The sequence below is a fragment of the Balaenoptera musculus genome, chromosome 4, assembly GCF_009873245.2.
Source record: "Balaenoptera musculus isolate JJ_BM4_2016_0621 chromosome 4, mBalMus1.pri.v3, whole genome shotgun sequence".
In the NCBI taxonomy this organism is placed as follows: Eukaryota; Metazoa; Chordata; class Mammalia; order Artiodactyla; family Balaenopteridae; genus Balaenoptera; species Balaenoptera musculus.
The window spans coordinates 138779854-138798793 of record NC_045788.1 but is presented as its reverse complement, the minus strand read 5'-3'; the positions used below and the strand labels follow the sequence as shown (position 1 = coordinate 138798793).

General features: G+C 34.7%; 1 protein-coding gene across 5 annotated transcripts in view; it reads left to right on the top strand.

Annotated features, from left to right (window-relative positions):
• The window catches only part of BRWD1 (bromodomain and WD repeat domain containing 1), a 126386-nt gene that overhangs the window by 84403 nt on the left and 23043 nt on the right, over positions 1-18940 (top strand). For all 5 annotated transcript variants that reach the window (XM_036850180.1, XM_036850178.1, XM_036850177.1 and 2 more), the window contains 10 exons: positions 391-473; positions 4186-4297; positions 5132-5193; positions 7697-7852; positions 8080-8200; positions 9120-9245; positions 10738-10810; positions 11911-11952; positions 13757-13903; positions 14666-14818. In XM_036850180.1, coding sequence (XP_036706075.1) covers positions 391-473; positions 4186-4297; positions 5132-5193; positions 7697-7852; positions 8080-8200; positions 9120-9245; positions 10738-10810; positions 11911-11952; positions 13757-13903; positions 14666-14818 — 1075 coding nt within the window. The remainder of the gene's footprint in view (positions 1-390; positions 474-4185; positions 4298-5131; positions 5194-7696; positions 7853-8079; positions 8201-9119; positions 9246-10737; positions 10811-11910; positions 11953-13756; positions 13904-14665; positions 14819-18940) is intronic.

Sequence of the window (18940 nt, the reverse complement as noted above, 5' to 3'; positions counted from 1 at the left end):
AAAATGTTAGAATAAATAATTTGCTAAACCTGTGCTGTCCAATATGGTAGCTGTTAGCCACGTGTGGCTGCCGAGGACTTGAACTGTTGCTAATTTGAATTGAGTGTGATTAAGTGTACACATTGGATTTTGAAGGCTTGGTATGAAGGCAAAGAATGTAAAATATCTCATTATTTTGTATTGATTATGTGGTGAAACAATATTTAGGATATATTGGGTTAAATAAAATACACTATTAAAATTAATTTCAGTGGTTTCTTTTTACTTTAATAAGGCTAGTCAAAAATTAAAAATTACATATGTGGCTCCCATTGTATTTCTTTTGGACATTGCTGCTCTAGACTATAACCTGCTGTGCAGGAAATTTAACAGTCTTTTATTTTTGTTTAGATATCATGATATGCCAGATGTTATTGACTTTCTTGTACTGCGTCAATTTTACGATGAAGCAAGACAGAGGAACTGGCAGTCTTGTAAGTCTGTCCTTACCCTGAGAAATGAATCTCTCATTTTATCGCTCTAAATTTTTTGGTTGTGGTGCTGCTTATTATGGTGGATGCAAACGTGTAAATTCTGGAAAGAAATATAAGACTGCTAAGTATATTTTGCTTAGGGCTTGGTATGGTATGTGACATTTTAGAAGGATGATTTCTTACTCCTGGAGTATAGGCTAGAGTAGACCTTCTATTTCCTTTCAGACTTGTCCACACTGCATTACTTCCATCTTTAATGTGACACTGGTATAATTCACAAAATTACCTGTAATGTAAAACAATAAGAAAGTTGAAAAATAACGCAATAATGTTCTGGTATGCCAGAATATCTTACCTTTGATAATCATATCAACCCAGACTTAAATAGGTTGACTTGAGGTAACCATTCCTTTAAAAAATAAAAAATTTGTGTAAAACTTACGCTTTATAACCATGAATTGTATGGGTCGACAGAAAAAATAAAATCACCTAAATGTAGGCACTAACTTTTGAATGTGGCTTTTTGAATGTGGTTTTCATGGTGACTATTTAAGGCAGGCTGGTAGGCTCACTTGCTTAGACTTGTGTAGGTTATTAATCTCCTTAGGACATAATTGATGACTGTAATTAGGCCAGCAACTGTAATAGTTATTTCACAGGTGTATATGTATTACTTTCCAGTATGTAATGCTGTCTGGGGAGCTCGTGTATTGAGTTTGACTTTAGTTACCTAGGAGAATGAAAAGTCATTCTCCTTTTATCAATTTTAGTGAAATACTAAGTTCTACCTAGGCTGTGTCAGCTGGTGTACACATTCATAAATGATGTTAAGACCTCATTAATTTTCCTAACTCCTGCTGCCTTTTTCTGCAGGCAATAGAAACAGGTAAATAAATTCCCTGAGTTGTCCCTATTTGAAACGAAATCTTATCGGAGAGTGTGGCTGCTCTTAGTAGACTTTTTTTTTTTAAATTAATAGCTACTCTATTTATTTATTTATTTATTTATTTATTTATTTATAGCTGTGTTGGGTCTTCGTTTTGTGCGAGGGCTTTCTCTAGTTGCGGCAAGCGGGGGCCACTCTTCATCGCGGTGCGCGGGCCTCTCACTATCGCGGCCCCTCCCGTTGCACTTTTTTTTTTTTAGTAGACTATTTTTTTTTTTTTTTTTTTTTATAAAGTAGGCTATTTAATTTTTTTTATTTATTTATTTTTGGCTGTGCTGGGTCTTCGGTTCGTGCGAGGGCTTTCTCTAGTTGCGGCAAGTGGGGGCCACTCTTCGTCGCGGTGCGGGGACCGCTCTTCATCGCGGTGCGCGGGCCTTTCACTATCGCGGCCCCTCCCGTTGCGGGGCACAGGCTCCAGACGCGCAGGCTCAGTAATTGTGGCTCACGGGCCTAGTTACTCCGCGGCATGTGGGATCTTCCCAGACCAGGGCTCGAACCCGTGTCCCCTGCATTAGCAGGCAGATTCTCAACCACTGCGCCACCAGGGAAGCCCCTAGTAGACTATTTTTAATGGTAACGTCCACACAAGCAATCAGGGTTATTTTGGGGACTGGAGGTGTAAAGGAAAGTTTTCTTGAAGAGAAACATCTAGCCACCAAAGACGAAACAGAACAAAACAAAAAACAAACCAGACAGCTGGAATATGTAGAAGTTAATGTTGTACAGCCAAGTCCCAAAGAACTTTATAGTTTCCTAGCCAATCTGGTTTTCAACCCCCATGATGTGTAAATTAGAAGCTCTCATTTTGTTCTACCAACATGCCCATTCAAAAAAATTTAACCTTGATTCTCTACAAGTAAATGCTAGAGATTGGTTCCTGACTACCCCTTGTAATTTGGTGGGTTTTGTTTTATTTTTGAGGTTGTGAAATTATTGTATCATATCTTCTATGCTAATTAATTTGTTTTTGCTCCCCCATAAAAATCTTACTTCTTCTCCTGAAGTTTGAGCAGTTATTTTAGGAAGTTGCTTGTGAGAACTTTTTACTGAGCAGATGTTTATCCTGCTTTTGACTAGCCAAAATAGGTTTATTTGAAAAATCTTAATGGAATAGAAAAGCCCATTTTTACCATGAGAAAATGAATTTTTTAAGCCTCCTTTTAATTTAAAGTTTTTAGTCTTACACCAAAGAACTATTTTTATCTCAACTGAAAGTATTCTAATATTAGATAAATAGGGAAGAAAAATATTACCTAACTAATTCTTGGTGTCAAAGACTGGCTCCCTTAGTAACCATATATTTTTGTATTAGGCTTCTCAAAATGAAGCCCCTGGATTTGTTATTATTACAGTAATACTTATTGTAACAAATATTATAATTGATATTTGTTAAATTGGGTTATTTATAGAATTGGACAGAAACCATGGTGCTACATCAAAATTTTAGTATATTCCTTCCATTAAAAAGGTTTGTTGTTAAAATTTATTAAGACTTCTTTTTAAAGTTGAAGTGTTGTTTTGGAATATCTGTATTAATGAAATACTGTCAAAAGTAGAATTTTATTAATGGTAGAAGGGTGGTGGGATGAGGGGCTTATGGGTTTCTAATGATTTTGAAGTAAAATATACATAAAGATCATGTTTATATAAATTTGAAAATATATTAACCTCAAAACATGTAGCTCCAATAGTTGTGATATTACTATTTTTTTCAGTTTTACAGAATTTATTGAAAGCATACTTTCTTTAGTCAAGACTATTTGTGGGGAATATTCTCTTTCTTGGGAGTGATATGTAGCTTTAATTTTGATTGATACTATTTCTGTAAAACTTTTCTTGAAGAAAGTATTGTTAATCTAGCAAAGAATTATTAATGAAGGATAAGTAACTTTTTTTATATTGATTTTGTTTTGAAAACGATGGGATGGATGGGAAGGAGGAGGGAGATAGGGTTATTATAGCAGTCTGTGTTTCTTTTGTAATATATGTAAAACAAAGATCGAATACAGTTTCTTTCTCTAGAAGTTGTTAACAGTTATAGAATACACTTAGAAATGTGTATGTATAATCTAAAATCACTGAAGTCAGTTGAAGTATTCTTTCCAGTTACTTTGGTTTGTATAGGGAGCTCTCCTAAGGTCTGCTTGCCTGCTTTTATATTATGCTGAGATAATGGGGTATGTGGATGTTTAATTCTTTTAAATAATAAATAAGTATTTTCAAGGGTACATTTAGACCTGATTTTTATTATGAGATCTTAAGAATTAGAACACCATTTTATGTGGAGATATATATATAGCAGCAACTTTAGAAGAATCATGGATTAACTTCTGATCATACGTTTATAACTTGTTTTATTCAGGAAATGTTACATATTTCATAAGTATATTTAATATGCTTATTAAATATTTATCGATTTGTATACATCGTTGTAAAAGATTTTTGAGTTTTGTTAAATTTTGTTCTTTGTAATAGAACTTATTTTGGAGTGGGCATTTGGATCCATTAAATAATGGAACCGAGTCATGAACCGTTCTCATCAACTATATTCTATGGTTTTATACCTTTGGTAAATTGCCGAGTGTAGTACTATGTCTTTTTCACGTATGTTTTATCACTAAAGATTGCAGATAAGTGGCAAAGAATGGCTAAGTTTAAGATAAAAATATTATTTGATTTGTTTTATCTGTGTCATAGGTATTTTATAAGTTAAAAATGTTAATGTTAACAAAATTGATGTCTCAGACTTGGTCGTCTCTCTTATAGGTGACAGGTTTCGTTCTATCATTGACGATGCTTGGTGGTTTGGAACGGTGCTGAGTCAAGAGCCGTATCAGCCACAGTACCCTGATAGTCATTTCCAGTGTTACATTGTTAGGTATGTATGCAGATGAAAAGCAGTCATCTACAAACATTTGTTCATTGCGGCAGGTTGTGGTATGAATGACGTGTTTCAGGTTAAAAAAAACACCATTGAGTTCATTGTTAAGTCACGTCAGTCTCACCTTTGCAGCATCTCTCTAGAATGCCTCTGTTACTAGTACCCGCCTTGGTACAGGTTCTACTTGCTTCCCTGGGACCTTTTTTGTAGCCTCCTAATATTTCCTCAACCCAATATTGCAGGATCATTGTTCAGGAGCACATGTTACTTCATTTCCCTTGTTCAAAAAAAGTCTGTGCTGCCTTTCCATTGGCTGTGGAAACAAAGTCCACATTCTGAAGTGTGGCATTCAAGGCCTTCACACTGTCTTTCTTCACTTACCCTGGGTACAGGCCACACAGGATTTCTGGTTTTGTCCTTGAATCCACCATACATTTTTATACTTGTTTGTTATAATCTATTTGAAAAAAACCATACTGTTAATATTTAAACTTACTGCTACAGTGAGGTTAATTTTTGCATTTTCTATCTTTTTGTTTACTCTTGTAGTGGGTACCTAGTATTAGCCACAGGTTTTTTTGTTTTTTGTTTTTTTTTATTGGAGTATAGTTGCTTTACAATGTTGTGTTAGTTTCTGCTGTACAGCAAAGTGAATCAACTATACATACACATATATCCCCTCTTTTTTGGATTTCCTTCCCATGTAGGTCACCACAGAGCACTGAGTAGAGCTCCCGGTGTTATACACAGTGTTCTCATTAGTAATCTATTTTTTACATGCTATCAATTGTCTTTATGAAAGGCTAACCAGACTTTTTTTGGTTTTAACAGGTGGGACAATACTGAAATTGAAAAACTTAGCCCTTGGGACATGGAACCAATACCTGATAATGGTATGTAATTTTTAAACAATGAAAATATATTTTCAAGTTTTTATCTTACTAATGCACATAGAGCACATTTGTGGTCTTTGAGAAACATTTTTAAATTATGGTAACTGTGAGCTTTACTAAAACAAGTGAACAGAATTATGTGTATCTGGCTCCTTAATTCTTATCTTGTTTCCAGCTTGTTGCTCGCTGTATCTTAGTCACCAACTGTCATTTCTCATGTAACTGTGCTTTAGTCTCTTCTTGATCTCCTTCACATAGCCTCCATTTCCCTTTCCTCATCCTTATCCCTTTACCCTTGTTTTTTCTTCAGAGAAGAGCTCTAACCTGGCTTGCGTCTGTCTTTCGCATTACCTCAACTTGTCTGAGAGGTAGAGGCCTCTGTTCCAAAGGCCATCTCTTCTCCAGTGCTTGCTGTCCCACTCCTTTGAACTTCTCTTGGACCTGGTATTTACACTTAGTTCATTCCCTCCATCAATTTTAGTTTCCTCCTTCCTATCTCCATTCAAGTTTGGATTTGTGTCTTGTACCTTAAAACAGCTTTCATTTCGTTTTCTTGAACATTTTGCTACTGAATTACTTCACTCTTGTTAAACTTTTTGAAGGGGTACCCTATATATCTGTTGCCTCCCATCTCTCCACTATCAAGCTTTCTTTTATATTAGTGTTGATTCAACATAAAAACATGCAAGAACTTGTGTCCTTCCACATCCACCATTTTTGACACATGAAATCTTTGCTCTGTGTTTTCTTCTTGTGTCTGCCTTAAGGATCAAGCCCTTTTTCCTTTGTGTTTTATTCTCTGACATATCTCCATCAACTGTTGCCTTACTTTACTTTGGAAATAAGGAGTTGTTTTTTTTTTTTTTCTCTTTTTGTTTTTTTTAACATCTTTATTGGAGTATAATTGCTTTACAATGGTGTGTTAGTTTCTGCTGTATAACAAAGTGAATCAGCTATACAGATACATATATGCCCATATCTCCTCTCTCTTGCGTCTCCCTCCCACCCTCCCTATGCCACCCCTCTAGGTGGTCACAAAGCACCGAGCTGATCTCCCTGTGCTATGCAGCTGCTTCCCACTAAGGAGTTTTTTTCAAAAAAATTTGTTTTAAATAACTACACTCTTGAAAGTCACCAGTGACTCCTTTATTAAGTTTTCTTTTGAGCTTAGTATCTTAACAAATAATACTTAGCAATATGAAATGACATTTTGCATTGCATAAAGCATATATAGATAAGTGAAAACCAACATTTTTTTGAGGTCTTACTCTGCTGCTAAGAACTTCATATGTATCCATTAATTTAATCTTACTCTGAGGTGATGCTCTATTATTAATTTTACAGATGAAGGAACTCAGGCTCAGAGCGTTTTCAGTAACTTAGCGAAGTCACACACCTCTAGAAAGGTTAGGAGTTTGGATTCTAGCCTAAGCCATCTGGCACCAACCAGTGCTTTTAACTGCTAGTTATAGCTGCCGCTTTGTAAACGATACCAAATCAATGAAAGCACTTACATAAAGAGATTTTACATGTTAATGAGGCCAATAAGTCTTTAGAAGAGTTGTCAAAAGACATGAACAGGCAGAAAAATAAATTTGGAGGCATATGAAGAAAAGCTCATTTGCATTATCAGTCTCGGAAAGGTATATTAAAATAATAATATTTTAAATAATAATTTAAAATATTAAAATATCGTTTTACCTATCAGATTGTTAGATTGATACGTTTGTCTTCTTTCTGTTGACATTTTTCTTTTTTAAAAAACAGTTTTCAAGAAACTATTCTCTGAATATTTACATTGCCTCTTGTTCTTTTTAAAAATGTGCACACTCTTCCATTATCAATTTTTACTGCAGTTTTTAAACATTTCATTTTGAAATAATTTCAAACTTAAGAATATTACAAAAAGAGTACGAAAAATTTCTGAACACCCAGTTTTCTCAAATGTTAACATCTTAACCCAAGTACAGTGCATTTATCAAAATCAGGAAATACCATTGATACAATTCTAATCTTATAGACCTTTTTCAAATTTTGACATGGTCTTAATGTTCTTTCACACATTGGATTTCATTGCCATGTCTTCTTAGTCTCCTTTAGTCTGGAATCCCTGAATCTTTCCATTATCTTTCATGACCATGACACTTTTGAAGAGCACTGGCCACTTACTTTGTAGAATTTCTCTCAGTTTGCGTTTGTCTGATGTTTCCTCATGATTAAGTCCAGAGTTTGCATATTTGGCAAGAGTGTCAGAGAAGTGATGTTGTGGCTTTCTCAGTGCATCATATCAGGAGGCACGTGATAGCAGTTTGTCCTGTTACTGGGAATATTAACTTTAATCATTTAATTTAGGTGGTGTCTGCCAGGTTTTTCTGCTATAAAGTAACTTATTTTTCCTTTGATTAGTATCTTGTATATGAACTTGGACAACTGAATTTAAATATAGTGTATATTTAGTTTGGTTTGATTTTTTGTTTTCTTTTCTTTTTTGATGGAATCATAGTTGATCCACCTGAAGAATTAGGAGCTAGTATTTCTGTCACTTCAGATGAGCTAGAGAAATTGCTCTACAAACCCCAAGATGGCGAATGGGGTCAGAAATCGAGAGATGAAGAATGTGAACGAATTATTAGTGGTATAGATCAACTTTTGAATCTTGGTAAGTTTTTTTACAGTGACAGGTTTCCTGTTCAAGATTTCTTTTCCACAAAAGTATTTTAAAACAGTAGCATAATTGTGGTTATGTTCTTTATTACAATTTGTATTTATTACTTTTTGGGTAAGCCTGTAGTGCTAATTGTAGCTCTGTTTTATGAATGATTTGTAGAGAAATATCACTTAGAGGTAATGAATTCTTGATGAAAATTCTTCCTTCTGCCATTACAGATATAGCAGCAGCTTTTGCAGGTCCAGTTGATCTGTGTACATATCCAAAGTACTGTACTGTAGTGGCCTATCCAACTGATCTGTACACAATTCGAATGAGACTTGTTAATCGATTTTACAGGTCAGTAGAAACCTACTTTAAAAAAAATTTGAAAAGATATTTGGCCATTTAACCAGGTAGAGTTAACAGAGGTAGTGGTGGCTGATTGTGACAGTGGTGGAGTGGGGACTGATTAACATTATTTTCTGTTTCATTCTCTTCTTTTGTTATAGTCATTTTTTGGTCCTGTGTGTAAGACAGTGTGTTAGATGCCTGTGGGTAGGTGTGGATAGAACCTGGATAAGGAGAAGTACCACGTTTCATTCCTCAGTCTTTAGTAGTCTGTTTTTCTTGCAAAAGCTGCTCCATTTAAATATAAAATTTAGTTAATAATGACTTTGGCCTTTGAAAGATAAAATCCCCAGAGTCATCAACTTTTTATCTCTGGCTTCTAGAGCTTTGAAAACTATAAAATTTCCCATTCTCAGTGATTTTTTTTTTTTTTTAAAGCAGGTGATGGTATTCTGTATGATTCAGCTGCTTTGGGAAATTGTCTTTACAAAAAACTGACTTCTTGAGTTCACATTGTTGATGTTAATTTACCTCTGTAGTGCATTCGTTCAGAAACCAGTTTGTGAGTTTATAGTCAGATTGACTTTCTTAGAATTGATGGTATTTAACACATTTTCTTCATTGAGTCTCAATAGCTTCAAATATACCTATAGGCAGTGTGAAAAGGGAGGGTTGCTCTTATGGTTTTCTGGATGTGATTAAGTGATCTGTTACGACTTTCAGTCCTTAAATGTATTCTCTGCAGTTCAGCTTCCAATATAATTGCTTATGACTGTGATCAAGTTGACAGTATTAGAAAGTTATTCATTATAACTTTGCACTTATGGTTTAATTAATATATCATGCTGGCTTAACATGCTGGATTTTTTTACTTGGTTTCTGTCTTTTCATTTTTTAAGCCCTAAATTGCCTATTTTTTACTTTGAAGGAGGCTATCTGCATTAGTGTGGGAAGTCAGATATATAGAACATAATGCCAGAACATTTAATGAACCTGAGAGTGTAATTGCAAGATCAGCTAAGAAGATAACTGACCAGCTTTTGAAATTTATCAAGTAAGTGACCTCATATTATAGATGTTGTGGAAAAGTGACTTTGCATATTGTGCTCTTAAAACTATCCAGTTCTTAATTTGTGCTCTCTGAATTATACCCTTTTAATGTGTTACATTAAATGACATTTCTTTACATTTCTTCTTTTGTGATTGTAATTTAGGTAAAGGAATGAGAAATTGAATAGTTCAATTTTTTCTATTTTTTAAATTTTGAAATAATTTTATACTACAGAGAGTTGCCCTATGTATACATATACCCTTCACCTGTTTTCCCCTTAGGTTAACATTTTACACAACTGTGGTGTCCTTATGAAGTGTTAAGAAATTATCCTTGGTACAGTACTATTGACTAAACTGTAGAATTCATCTGGATTTCATCAGTTTTTATATCAATGTCTTTTTCTGTTTCAGGATCCAATCCAGAATTCCCACTGCATTCACTGTTTTGTTTTCTTAGTCTCTTTTAATCTGTTCTCTAGTCTTTCCTTTCTTTTATCACTTCATCATTTTTTATGAGTGCTGGACACTTATTTTGTAGCGTGTAATTAATTTGGCTCGTCTGATATTTTCTCATGATTAGATTGAGTTTTAATCTGTTTTGGATTGTATCCTGTGAATATTCCACACTTTTCTTGCATTTGGAAATCGATTTGGACTAGTGGGATGAAAACTGACCTGCAAATTGAGATCCAGGTTCTAACCTAATCTGTTCTAGTGAACTTTCTGGGTGACTTTGCACACGTTACTCAGCCTCTTTCCTTTAAAATGAATGATTTTGCTATATGATCTTGTATGCCTTTCCCCCAGTTGTAAAAATTCTTTGAAAGAATTATATACTGGAGAAGATAATTTATAAACTCTGACATCATTTTCAGTATCTGGCTACAAACTGGGGAATAACTGATTCCAGCTGTTTCACTCTCCTGGGCTGAATCTGTCTGCTGTCTGGAGGACTCAAACTTATTGCCTCTCCTCCCAGATTTTCTTCTTTCTACTTCAGGAAGGTCACATACCCATTTTCATCTCCGTTGTGTCTAGATACCCCTATTTTACGATTCTTTCTTCTGCTGTGTTTACAGTGAGGTTAAGACAGAATTTATTTTAGTTTCTACTTCCTTTTTTGCTTCTATTCTTTTTTATCTCAAATCAACCATTTTCCTGGTACTTACTGTACAAATATTACTAGTGGTGATAACTTAGAAAAACTCATCCGTGTATTCATCCAATTGAGGCTATACATATAGTATTTCTGGATTACCAGCTTGATTTCTGTACACACTTAAATTGAAAAAAAAATTCACTTTCATTGTTCTAGTATGGTCAGTTGTTTCCACAGAGGATAGAGTAAAAACCTGATATTCTACTGCTTGAAATTAGGTGTGCATAGTTGGGGAACTGTTTGCATAGTTGGGGAACTGTTTGTATCTTAACCTGTGGTTTGAATGTTTGGGGACTACATTTGCATACTGTTAAATTAAAAAATTGTCTTTTAGGAGTCAAGACTGTACAAATATCTCAGAACTTTCTAACACTTCTGAAAATGATGAGCAAAATGCCGGGGATTTGGTATGAAGTTTGTCAATTTTATAATGATTTTTATTAATTGCAAATGATAACTTAGAATGAAGAGTGAAGTAGAAAACGTTGGTTACCTAAATCAATTCTTGCTATATTCCAATGACTATGAAAATAGGGCACTTGATAAAACTACATTTTAAAATTATCTAGATCATCAATGAGGTAATAGCCAATAATTGATATTAAATAAACAAGTTATGTCTAAGTGAATTAACTTAGGTGTGGAATATGTTCTCTTTCCAAATTTGAGATAGAGAAAGGTGTATTATAAGAAGTACCTTGGATATGTTTTTGGTAAAATCAGCATCTGAGGGAATTCCCTGGCAGTCCAATGGTTAGGACTCAGTGCTTTCACTGCCGTGGCCTGGGTTCAATCCCTGATTGGAGAACTGAAATCCTACAAGCCATGTGGCACAGCCAAAAAAAAAAAAAAAACCAGTATCTGAGAGTTGGATTTAATTGTAATTAAAAATTAATGAACTTTACCATGCTGTAAGTACCCTAAAATCCTTCACTCAAGATGGTGTCGAAGTGTAAATAAAGGCAGATATCACTGATGTTGTGTAATTTCACTTCATAGAAAATCAGGTTGTTGTATGGAGTTGCAGGAGGGATATTTTTTAAAAACAGTGTGGTGTCAGTTTCTACACAAACTATTATTGTAGTTCACTGATTTTCATTGGAATAAAAATGGGGATGCTAATATGTGATTTAGGGAATAAGAAAATGTGTAGCGTACAAAATGTAGGAATCTGTGGGAGACTCTTTCTGAGTTTTATGGAAGAGGTAAAAACACAAATTTAAAGCTCCTTGGGCATGTCTTCTGTGGACATGCACAAGGCAACTTTTTATAGCTATATTTTGGATTTAGTGCATGTTTACGTTAGGGAATGTAAAGGGTTATTAAGAATAAGAATAAGGGTTGGTTTCTTGGAGGGTGAGTGCCACAAAGACCATCTGATAGTCTGTATTTTGAGATTTTGTTAACAAGTTATAACCGTCGTAAACCTAATGTCTTTGATATGCTAAGATTATTGCATATCTAATGAAAATATTAACACTTAAAGTGCTCTGATTTTTATTCCTAGGATGATAGTGATCTTCCTAAAACATCTTCTGGAAGAAGGAGAGTAAGTTAATCTGTGTGATTAACCTTAGTTGTTTATTTACTCTGTGTTTTAAAATCAACGTAAGATTTTAGGTGTTGTCTTTGAAAAGTTACATTGATACTGATATTGAATATTTTATAAGAGAAATGGGAGAAACCACTGTAAGGTGGATGGCTAGGTAAGGTTTAGCAGAAGGGTTGGGATTTGGACTGTGTCCTCAGAATGAGATAGAGTAAGAAGAGGACACTCGAAAAGTAAGGGTTATTATGATTCAAGCCAAAAAAGTAGGAAAGTGTGGCATGTCAGTGGGCTACTGAGAGCACTGGCCTGACTGGCGTAGGGGTTGAATTTTGGAGTGAGCAAAGTGCTTGTGTCTGGCTGTTATGTTGGGAGCAGATGATGGTGATGTTGTAAACCAAAGATTTCTTTTAAATTTACAGTAGAGAGTCAACTCCATAGCCAAAACAGATTTTGATTAAAGTTAGATAGATTTGTATTGAAGTTAGGAGGAGTTCATTGCAAGAATCTCAGAGAAAAGGTGGGAAACTTAGTCAAGAATAGTGCTGGCTGGGAATTCCCTTGCGGTCCGGTGGTTAGGACTCTGCACTTTCACTGCCGAGGGCTCGGGTTCAGTCCCTGGTCAGGGAACTAAGATCCCACAAGCACACAGTGGCGTGGCCATTAAAAAAGAAAAAAAAAAAATAGTGTTGGCTTGCAGTAGAGAGGAAGGGAAGAAGATGAGACCTTTTAATGGGAAAATTAACTAGGATTTCGTGACTGAACCTTTTTTAAAAATGAGGATTTGTTGGGAGGATAGGGAGAACAAAGTGGGAAATAAGCTTTGGATATTGGGTAGTTAAAATTGTGGTGTCATCGGCAGTTCTTGAAGCTCTAATGTAATATGTTAATTAAAAGTAAAGTTTATTAATTGGAAAACACTTAATAGTGTTATCTTATATTTCATTCAAATGCTGCTTAAATTTAAGCTTTTTATCACATCAATTTTCATAATATGCTGCCTCAAATAACAATGAAAGTTAAGACTTGAATTATTACCATTTTCATATAATTTCATTTCTAAACAGACTTCTAAGTATTTAGTATCTGTTTAGTATTTGTCATGATTGCTGTAGCAAATTATAAATCTAGTGCCTTAAGCAATAAAAATATCTTGTAGTTCTGTAGATTAGAAGTTTGACATGGGTCTCACTGGACGAAAGTCAAGGTGTCAGCATAGCTGTGTTCCTTTCTGGAAACTCTAGGGTAGAATTCATTTCCTTCCATTTTCCAGCTTCTGGAGCCTCATGGCCCCCTTCTTGCATCTTCAAGTCAGCAGCATAGCATCTTCCAGTCTGCCTCTGACTCTTCCGCCTCCCTTGTATGAGGACCTTTGTGATTACATTGGGCCCACCCTGATAATCCAGGACTATCTCCCCATCTCAAAGTCTATCTACTCTTTTAGTCATATCTGCAGAGTCCCTTTTGCCATAGTCACAGGTTCTTGGGACTAAGATGTACACATCTTTGGGAGCATTATTCTGCCTACTACATTATCCAGTGTGATACTTCATATCCTGTGAAAACATTTTCTAAACTTAGGAGATAAGTGGTGGAATGAAAATGTTTTTAGAGTAACAGATGTGACATTGGGTTTTTTAAAAAAGTGGATTTTTTCCCCAAGTAGATAGAAAATCATGTAATGACATATTATGACATAATACAGAAGACAATAGCTCAGTTGCATTCTTACCATTCTACTATACCATACCATAGTGTGACTTTTCCAAGATTGAAAAAACTTTTAATATTATGAATGTATTTTTAGGTTCATGATTGGAAAACAAGGAGCATCAAAGCAACCAATTATGTTGAAAGCAACTGGAAGAAACAGTGTAAGGAACTAGTGAACTTAATATTTCAATGTGAAGATTCTGAACCATTTAGACAACCTGTTGATTTGGTTGACTATCCAGTAAGTTGTCATTATTTGAATGTTTGAGGCTTTTCTTGTTGGTGTAGAGGAGATTGGGGTAGAGGTATTCAAATTAAAAAGTAAGGTGTCTAGAATTCCCTGGTGGCCTAGTGGTTAGGATTCTGGGTTTTTCATTGCCGTGACCCGGGTTCAATCCCTGGTCGGGGAACTGAGATCCTGCAAGCCACGTGGCGTGGCCAAAAAAAAAAAAAGAAAAAAAAACCCCTAGCGACCAAAAAGTAAGATGACTAGGCTTCCTGTTAACTTTGTCTCTGACCACTAATTCAGCTGTGGAAGAGTGTTTTACACAGTTTTCTTGAATTAATAGACACCCTTGTAACTTGGGTTAAGACTTAGTTAACCAGTGTTACATAATATAATTGGAGGATTAGTAGGCCCAGCCCCAGGAAAACTATGAATTGGTTAAAAGTGTCTGTCTTTACTTTCTAATAGGGAAATGGAAAATGACCTTAAAAAAAAAAAAAAGATTAGAAAGCACAAATTTACTGTAGGAAGCTTAGAAATTATAGAAGGGTATAAAGAAGGAAATAAAAACAATTCCATATCTTGCTACCAAGTATATCATTTTGTTATATTTCTTGTCCATGTATTTGGATGTCTTTTTAAAAATTATTGATGATTCTTAAGATCCTTGTAACCTTTTTTTCTTCTGTCATTTTGAATATTTTAGAGATTTGATGCACCTACATTTCTAAAAACAGGAATCGAATCTTTGAACTAATTATTGTTTTTAAAACCTAGGATTACCGAGATATTATAGATACTCCAATGGATTTTGGAACAGTAAGGGAAACTTTAGAAGCGGGAAATTATGACAGCCCTTTGGAATTTTGCAAAGACATCCGGTTGATATTTAGCAATGCAAAAGCATATACACCAAATAAAAGATCAAAGGTAATTTTAAAAGTGGTTTATATAAAAAAAAAGAGTATGTGTGATCTGTGTAGATGGTAATTTTCTAGTGTTTGGTAGAGGTGGGAGCATAAAAGATCAGTGAGTAGAGTAAGACCACTGTTGAGCATAGAGTGCCACTGCCCAGGCATCTGCTTAGGAGACATTTCCTTGTGACACTGTTCCGCTTCCCTAAAGTTTCATAAGCAAAAGAGGATTGGTGCGAGTGAGGACACCAGTGAAAAATGAACAAATTTGTATTTGATGTATAGAGTGAGAAAAATCTGTTTTCTTACGTATGGGAACCTTGAAAAGTGGATTGGGAACTTAGTGATAGAGGCTGGAAGAATATTAAAAGTAAGAAAAGGAAAATCTGAAGTGGGCGTGGACTACTGATGGCATACTAACATTTTGGATCTGAAGAAGAAACACATGGGCCATCTGATTAGTTAAGAACCCAAGTAGAGTGGACATTCCTAAATTTTTGTTCAAATGTTCTGTATTGGATAACTTTTCAAAACTTGTTGAAACATAATAAATACACAAAAGGGTACACATACTCTCAGTGAATAATCATAAACGTTTGTAGCCAGTGTGCTGGGTAATTTAAAAAAAAAAAAACAGCAATAATTTGAGAGTAAGACTTTAAAATAAAGCCCTTGCTTGATGTTACAGCACTTTCTCTATCATCAGTGACTATCACTGCTAATTAACCATTTTGTCTTAATTTCACTTCCCCCTCATTACTTATTATCAGACTCTGCCTGCATTATTAATTCTTCTCTTAATCTGAGAACCTTTTCATTGCATTCAGTATCCAAATTGCTTATTGGATCAGTTTAACATACAAGTCTAACATTTTTCCAAGCTTGTGTTATTGTCAGTAGTCACCATTTGTGAGACTTTCTTTGCAGACAGAAAATAAATTTCATTCATGTCTTTTTCCCTTTTGTTTAAAATATATGTTTGAGGATACATCATACAATTCATGCATTTAAAGTGCACAATTTAGTGGGTTTTGGTGTATTACCAAATTTTCAAAATTGTGGTTACATATATATATATATATAAAACATAAAATTTATCATTTTAACCATTTTTAAGTATATAGTTCAGTGGCATTAATTACATTCACAGTGTTGCTCAGCCATCACTGCTGTCTATTTCCAGAACTCTTCCATCATCCCAAACAGCAACTCTGTCACCAGTAAGCAAGTAACTCCACATTCTCCCCTTCCCTCAGCCCTTGGTAACTCTAATTTACTTTGTATCTCTCTGAATTTGCCTATTCTAGATATTTCATACAAATTGAATCACACAATATTTGTCTTTTGTGTCTGGCATCTTTCACTTAGCATAGTATCTTAAAGGTTCATCCATGTGGCCTGTATTGGAACTTCATTCCTTTTTTTTGGCTGAATAATATTTCATTGTATGGGTATATGACATTTTGTTCATTCATCTTTTGATGGACAAGTGTTGATGGAGTTGTTAACACTTTTTGGTTATTGTGATTAATGGGAATACAAGTATTTGTAAGAGTTCTTGTCCTCAGTTTTCTTGGGTATATATCTAAGAGTGGAATTTCTGGTTCATAGAGTAATTCTATGTTCAGCTTTTTCAGGAACCACCAAACTGTATTCCATAATGGCTGCACCATTTTGTATTCCCACTGGCAATGTACGAGGATTCTAGTTTCTCCACATACTTGCCAAAATTTGTTATTTTCTGTGTTTAAAAAAAAAATTGTAGCCATCGTAGTGAATGTGAAGTGTTATCTCCTTGTAGTTTTGATTTGTATTTATGTTATGACTTATGAAAAAATTATATCTAGAATTTGTTTTAATCAGATATAGTAAGACATGCAGACATGAATTGTCATGAAGGAAGAAGTTTATACTCACAGATCCCTAGAAACAGAAGTGTGTGATACAAGGTTGATGAGTAGGCAGAGGGGAGGGGAGGGAAGGGAAGAGTATGGCAGAGCCTAGATTGGGGTTTTCACAGGATGGCAAGGCAGGGCAGGGTAAACAGTCTAGGATTGGCTAGTTTGTAGTAATTGGAGCTTTGATCTGTCGGGGTGGTCTCTAGATGTCTGATTCCTGGCTCTGGGGTGATTTGGGTAGGGGGAATATTGGCTTGGTGTATGAGAGTTTGATAAAGAAGACTGTTAGGTATTTGATCTCTGGATTGATTGTTTTCTGTATCAGAGGTACACCTGCAAAAAAAAGCCACTTGCTATCTCTGGGAACTAGCCCTGGGATGGGGTAGTCTCTCCAGGATAAAGGCTCCAAATGCCAGAGCATCAAGGATACAGAAAATAAGAAAATATAGTCAGTACACTAATGATGTTGAGTATCTTTTCATGTGCTTATTGACCACTTGTATATTTTCTTTGGAAAAATATCTATTCAAGTGCTTTGCCCAATTTTTAATTGGATTTTTGTCCTTTTGTTGTTGAGTTGTAAGAGTCCAATTAATCTATTTTTTTTTCTTTGGTTTCTTGTGCTTTTGGTTTCATGTTTAAGAACCCATTGCTACTTAGGGTCACACAGCCTGTAAGATGCCCAACACTATTATGGAGCAACTTGAAAAATATGTGTCAGAAGCTTAAGTGCCATTTGACCCATTAATTCTAATTTTAATAATTATTTTTTATAGACAGTCAATATTAACTGTGGAAAAGACTACTTGCACAAAACATGTATATTAAGGAGTAATTTATAGAGGCAAATGTTTGGAAATAGTGTTCAAAATAGTTTAAAAAAATCCATTGCCAAATTCAGTGTCATGAAGATTCACCTCATGTGTTCTTCTAAGAGTTTTATGGTTTAGTTCTTATTTAAGCTATTGATCCATTTTGAGTTAATATTTGTATATGGTGTAAGGTAGAGGTCCAGTTTATTCTTTTGCATGTAGAAATCCAGTTGTCCCAGCACCATCTGTTGAAGTGACTATTCTTTCCCTATTAAATGGCCTGGCACCCTTTTTGAAAATCAGTTGGCCATAGATATATGGGTTTATTTCTGAACTCAGTTCTGTTCCATTGGTTTATACATATGAGTGTCTGTCTCTGTGTCAGTACTATGTTTACTGTAGCTTTAGTAGTAAGTTTGGCAATAAAGGAAATTTGAGTCCTCTTACTTTGTTCTCTTTCAGGATTGTTTCGGCAATTCAGGGGGTGCAATTCATTATGAATTTGAGGATTGACTTTTTCTGTGTCTGTTTTGATAGGGATTGAATTGAAGGTGTAGATTCCTTTGGGCAGTACTGACATCCTGACTCCTGTTTTTCTATCCCTTAATGCCAGATGTCTTTCCATTTATTTAGGTCTAATTTCTTCCAGCAACGTTCTGTAATTTTCAGTGGAGAGTCTTGCCGCTCCTTGGTTAAATTTATTCCCACATATTTTATTGTTTGAGATGCTATTTGAGATGCAGTTGCTTTCTTAATTTCCTTTTTTGCTTGTTCATTGTTGGTGTATAGAAACAGAGCACATTCTCGTGTGTTGATCTCATACTCTGTAATTTTGTTGGATTAATTTATTAGCACTAATAGCTTTCTTGTAGAACCTTTGATTGCTTCTATATATAGGATCATTTCATCTGCAAATAGAGATAGTTTTACTTCTACCTTTCCAATTTGAATTATTTTTATTTCTTGTTTAATTGCTCTGGTAGAATTTAAAGTACAGTGTTGGATAACAGTGGTGAAACCAGGCATCCTTGTATCATTCCTGATCTAAGGGGGAAAGATTTTCAGTCGTTTACCACTGTGTATAATGATAACTGTGTGTTTTTCACACATGCCCTTTTTCATGTTGAGGAACTAATAATTTTAGCACTCATTTTTGTTAAACAATTTTATTTTTAATTCAAATGTATTATTGAATTTTTCAGATGAAAGTGGTGGTACTCAAGATTATCAGAGCTTTCAAACTTAATATGATTGAGGAAAAAAAATCACTCTTGTTAAAATTGGTGACTTATGCTAGAGTTCAGTTTCGAGGGAAAAGAATAAATTTAATATATATACAAAATACTGGAAATAACTGTTAAAAATCACTTCAAAGATAAAGAGGGATTACAGATTTCACATATACTTATTATATGTATATGTATATAG